The 5,976-nt window shown below is 26.1% G+C and overlaps 1 protein-coding gene across 1 annotated transcript; it reads right to left on the bottom strand.

Annotated features, from left to right (window-relative positions):
- Nucleotides 1-212: 212 nt before the first annotated feature.
- LOC105619966 (tetratricopeptide repeat protein 36 homolog) lies at nucleotides 213-1,347 on the bottom strand. Its single transcript, XM_012201480.1, is given in 4 exon segments — nucleotides 213-367; nucleotides 370-462; nucleotides 545-739; nucleotides 1,305-1,347. Coding segments are annotated over 4 exon segments (486 nt in total).
- Between the last annotated feature and the right edge of the window lie 4,629 nt (nucleotides 1,348-5,976).

Raw genomic sequence — 5,976 nt, 5'->3', positions numbered from 1 at the left:
TTTTATGCGAAATTTTTAATAATAATTATTGTTATTATTACTATTATTATTATATATTATATATATTACTTTTACGATTATTATTATACGATTATCAGGATCTGTAGGTATTGTGGATCCGCTCGTGAATTTATCTATATGGAAATAAAATAAAATAAAGCGTTATATATCTATTAAATGGTCATTATCTTGACCTACAATCTCATATTAGATTAAAATTGATTGGCTTTGAATGTCATCTTCTGCAGCATCGCGTTGCACATAGCCGCATAAGAATTCAGAGCGACCAGCTGCGATTTAGCGAAGCTCGAACCAACTTTAGCCGCATGGGTGAAATCTTCCCTGGCCTTGTCATCTTGCTCCATCTACGATAAAGTGCACCACGTTGACAGAATGCTTGGATGCCTGCCCTTTCTTTGCCTTCGCTCAGTTCAACTGCTAGATGCAGATCCTTTAACGCCTCTAAATAAGTTTGAGTGATAATCAGCGTTACAATTCTCTTCTCTAAAAATTTGTAGATATTCATTTTTATAATTAAAAATACCTTCGTGTCGATTCGCCAAACGTAAAGCTTGCGCTTTGTCGTTTAAGATTGACGGCGATTTAGGTGTTTTCAATGCTTGGTCGAAAAGCCGAAAGCATTCGTCGAAGTTCTTCGCTTCCGCGCAGATTATCGTCTTCTTTATGATGTCCAGAACATCCAGTTCTAAGCGATCCTCCTCGAAGACATCCGTCTCTTCTTAATGAAATATTAAAAAAGAAGTGTATATTACGCATAGCGTACATAGAAAGATATCTATAATTGACTCCAAATATTTTAATTGTTTCCCATTTCAGAAGAAAATACCTAAAAAAATTTCACAGTTTTATCACAGTTTGGAAATATAACGTAAGAATTTTTTTTATACGTGTAGTAAAACATTAATATTATCTATATTTTTTTAATGAAACCATATAATTTTTCTTACATAATATGATTCTTCTAATCATTCTATATATAATAATGTATAACAATATTTTTAAGAAATAAGTTCCCTTTGTTTCTTTAAAACTAACGTTAATATTTATATGTAATAAATCGGATGGAAATTTAATAAACTTTATTATTGTTAATAAATCATATTTAATTTAACACCTTTATATCAATGGTTGCGTTCAACAGAAACGTTTATTTTGTACTGTTGGAAGTTTTCTATTCGCTGATTGGATTATTTTTTTAGATTTAGAGAAACGATTCTATCTGCAAATCATAAAATGATAAAATTGTGAAACTATTTTTCTGCTGAATGCAGTCATCTCTGTACCCTCTTTATCCTTGTTTTTCTCACCGAATCGCACAATCAACATCCTGGTTTACATTATTTGCTAATTAGATTTTTCTATTCAAATTAAGAATTATTAGATCTATAAAAGCAACCAATAAAGAGCAATTTTGTTAATTTCTCTTATAGATTACTTATATATAATCAAGAATGTAGTTGTTTAATACTCAGCTCAATAATGTTGACAAAATGAGCTTACTATTCTTAAGTCTATTCTATAATGTGCTTTTTGTTTTCTGTTTCTTGCTTTTTGCTATTTTTTACATCTTGTCTTTTTACTTCCTATCTCGTTTTTTGTTTTATATCGCCCGAGATAAAAGTTAAGCCTGTTTTACAATGTGTTCTTTCCTATTTCTTATTTTTTTTACCTTTTGCTTTTTTCTCCTTTGCAATCGTTTTATCAACAATTGTATTTTTTGCTACGTATTTTTTGTTTCGAAGTTCATTAATTTTTATCTCTGATGTAAAATAAAAAACCGGATAAGAAGCAAAAAGATAAGATGTAAAAAATAATAAAAGGCAAGAAACAGGAAACGAAAAGCATATTGTAGATCAGGATTTAGTGAACTTCAAAAGAAATAAGAAATACATAGCAAGAAACACATTGTAAAATAGGCTTTTTATGTTTTTCCTGTATACAGGACGCCAGAACATTTGTTGCATGGCGAAAAAGTTGGTATGGTAGCCAATCAATTTATCACTTTTCTTTTACATAAGAATGAAAGAATAATTGGTTATCGCATTAACTTCCGCGGCAAGTGTTGCTGCATCCTGTATGCAGAAGTTTGAATACGTTCAGCAGAGAAAGCAATTTTGCAACGGTTATAAAATTCTTCAATAAGATTGATTTATATATTTAAATCCCTAAGGAACTAAAGGTAAGAACCAATCGTATTAAAGAATTTTAAAACAGTTGCAAAGCTACTTTTTCCGCTGTCAGCTGTGTGCGGCCATGTTACTTATATATGAGATAACTGCACTTGACTAGAAAGTGCTTGAAAGTTGATATTGGAATTATTAGTGGAAGATTTAGAAATTAGAAGGCAGGTGCCATATTAAATAAACGAAGTTACATTGCATTTATATTGGTTGATAACCTTGATTTGATAAAAGTAAGTAAAGAAAGTTAGTTGCCACATGCAGTGTCTAAAGTTATCATTATTTGGACAGTATTGCCAAGCATTTTCCTAAATTAAAGTCTTCTTTGGAGATTAGGCATCATTCGATTGAGAAAATTTAGATAGTGTATCAGCGAAGCATAAAACGACTTAAATTTTTTTATTCAACCGATCAAGATATTTTAACGGAAGACAAACAAGTATGGAAGAGAAAGAAGTAAGTTGTTATTCTCTCAATTTTATTGAATGGGTATTATTGGAATATTAGAAAACATATGAAATTTTGCATAAATGAATCAATACATTCGTAATATTTTCTAAAATAAGTGACAATTTATACACTTTAATCACATTCAGAAACTTCCAGATGCATGTATCATTTTATCCTTGTTCACTGAATGTTAAATAAGGATAAAATGATACATGTGGTACCTAGATAAAGTTTCTGAACTTAGCCATATATAACAAAGAAAACTTATATGTATAGCCAGATATATCAAATCTAATTTTTACTACGTGTAATTTTTACTACTGTGTAATTTGAATGCAATTAAAAATTGTAATTACAGAAAGTCTATTTGAAATGAATGTATTATTTGTTAAAATTAAAGAACTTAATGATTTTGCTCTGTAATGCAAAAAACATTTAAGAAGTGGCACATAAAACATATAAAAAAAATACATAATGAATTAAAATTTATATAAGATATATAAAATTACATAAAAATGGAAATTTCTTGAAATTTAATAAAAATTATTCAATGTTTAGATACAAGAAAGCAGTTTACTAATTATTTTATTGAATTTTTATACAGAATTGAATTTTATACAGAATTTTGACCAAATTTTTTAATGTTTTAATTTTCTTTTATTACTTGATTGCTCATTAAAATTTTTTGTGTATACTATTTTATATAAAATTTAATGATAATTATTTTTTATACTTTAAAAAAAGATAAATATAAGGCATCTAAAAAATTTTTATATTTTGTGAAATTGAATTTTAATTTTGGAACTCTGTTTTTACTCATTCAATTTATTTTTTATTAAAAAATGCATACAAAGAGGCATATCAGATTTTTGGGACACTCTTATTTTTATCATTTTTATCATAAGTAAATTATTTTCAGGTTCCTGTCAAAGAAGAAGTTGAGAATATTTCTGAGATTCTTCCAGAAAAGAAACAGACGGCATCACCATCATATTTTTCATCATATATTAAAAGCTATTCTGAAACACAAATCAAATCCACTACATTAGATCACACATGGAAAATTGAGCAATTTATGCATCTTTGTAAGATATATGATACATTTTTTTCTCCATCATTTTCAGAAAGCGGTCAATACACAATTGAAGTAAATGTTTCACATAGAATTGATCAGTTTTCAAATACAGTAAGATTTTATATTCTTACCAATAAAGCATTTCACGGTTCATGTGTTACTACTATAAAATATCCGCTTCATACAGTTTTATTATCAAAGTCGGTTATGGGCCGTATATCGAATAAGACTTTGTTAATTGAACTCCCTAGATTAGAATTTAAGGCTGGTATTACTAATACATCGCTTTTAGTACATTGCAAGTTCGACATTTTTCGTAATCTGGTAAGTGATACTATACAAATGAAATTACTGCCACCCTCAGCAGTATTTTCAAAAGATGTGAGATATCTTCAAGACTCAACACTTGATGAGATTCAATCTATCAATGAGAACTCAATCACATTTATAATTGGAAAAGAACAGTATGTTATATCAAAAAAATTGTTGTATGCTACCAATAGTAACTACTTTAAGAAAATCTGTTGTACACATGACAAGAAAGAAAAAGATATGACGAATGAATTAAAGAATTATGAATTACAAGCTTTTAAAATGATGTTAATATATATTAAAACTAGTTCAGTAGAATTACGTGATTATGACATGCTTAAAAAATTGTTAACAATAGCCCATAGATATGATGTGGTAGCTTTAAAATTAACATGTGAACATTATTTGCTACATTATATTACAATACAGAATGCTGTAGAACTTGTGCAGCTTGCGTTTTCAACTAATGCAAAATTTTTAGAAAGACATTCAACAGCTTTTATTAAATTTAATATAACAGAAATTATGGATACTAAAGAATTTCAAAATCTACCAAAAGAATATTCAAACAAGATGATAGAATTGTTATAAACAGTGATAAAAAAATATTTTTCTTTTCCATGAATACTTCATAATTTTTAATTTTTATATGTATAAGAATCTATATCTACAATCTATATCTACAAGTATTTTGATATAAATTAAAAATAATTTGTGATTTAAATTTATATGTACGATTATAAAAAATTATGAATTATATTTAATGTTTAGTTATAGTTTTCTCAGGTTGATCTAAAAAGAAAAAAATAAAAATTAAAAGAATATTTATGTTAATTATAAAGGTTTTATTTATTTTTTGTTAATATTTTATCTATATAATTAAAAGTTTCCGGTTGTTTTTAGATCATCCTGAGTATATATAATATATTATAGTATCAGAGTTTTTACTGTAATTATTCTTTTTAATAATGTTAACGTGATAGCGAGATTGCTTCAATAAAACTTGTATTTCAATATTTATCACAAGCATATTTTTTTTTATATTGATTAATTCGGATATCAGCAAAATTAAAATTGCAATTAATTAAAACGAATTCGAATTCATAATTCATATTTTGTTATTTAAGATAAAAAAGTAAATTAATTTATATATTTCATTACTCATGTATTTCTCTTCCCGTTCGTTTATCTCGATTTTTAATTCAGGAATATATGAGCAAATTATATATGAAAACATCCAGACAGATTTAATACAAAGTACATTATCCGATTGTCTATAGATGACAAAAAAATTTGTTAATCTAAGAATGATCTCAAAATAATTTGAGTGACCAAGATTTTTTTAAATAAAAAATCAAATGTTATATATGTGACAACATAAAGAAATTTAATACTACAGAAATTAATATAAATTTGCAAATGTTAATTTGTTCTCAATGAAGAGTTCTCATAAGAATTGATAGAGCTTACATCTTGAAATTTTTAGGCTTCATTGGCTACATTGTTGACATATGCTTATGATCAATATTGATATCTATTTTGACAAAATGTAAGAGTTTATTTATGTAGAAATTATATTTTGTATTTGAAAATGTTCTTGTATTAGCATGTTCGTTATTGTATTTGGTAGTTATAAAATAAATTGTGCAATGCAAATTTAATTAAGATTTTTTAAAAATTTTATTTTTTTCGTATAAGATTTTAATTATTAATAATTTTTAATTAAAAGTGTGCAAACAAAAAATCAACTTGTTTTGAAATGTGCAAATAAAAATCTATCGATTAATGTCGTTTTTATAACAACTACGATTTGAACCTACCGAAATCAATCGTTCTCAAAATTTTAATTGTTAATACTTTTTAACTAAAAAAATTTTTTGATTAAAGGTATATATATATATATATATATATATATATATATATATATATAATAATCGT

Source organism: Atta cephalotes, assembly GCF_000143395.1.
Source record: "Atta cephalotes unplaced genomic scaffold scaffold00023, whole genome shotgun sequence".
In the NCBI taxonomy this organism is placed as follows: Eukaryota; Metazoa; Arthropoda; class Insecta; order Hymenoptera; family Formicidae; genus Atta; species Atta cephalotes.
Note: the sequence above shows the minus strand (reverse complement) of the source record. Positions and strands in the feature narration are given on the sequence as shown.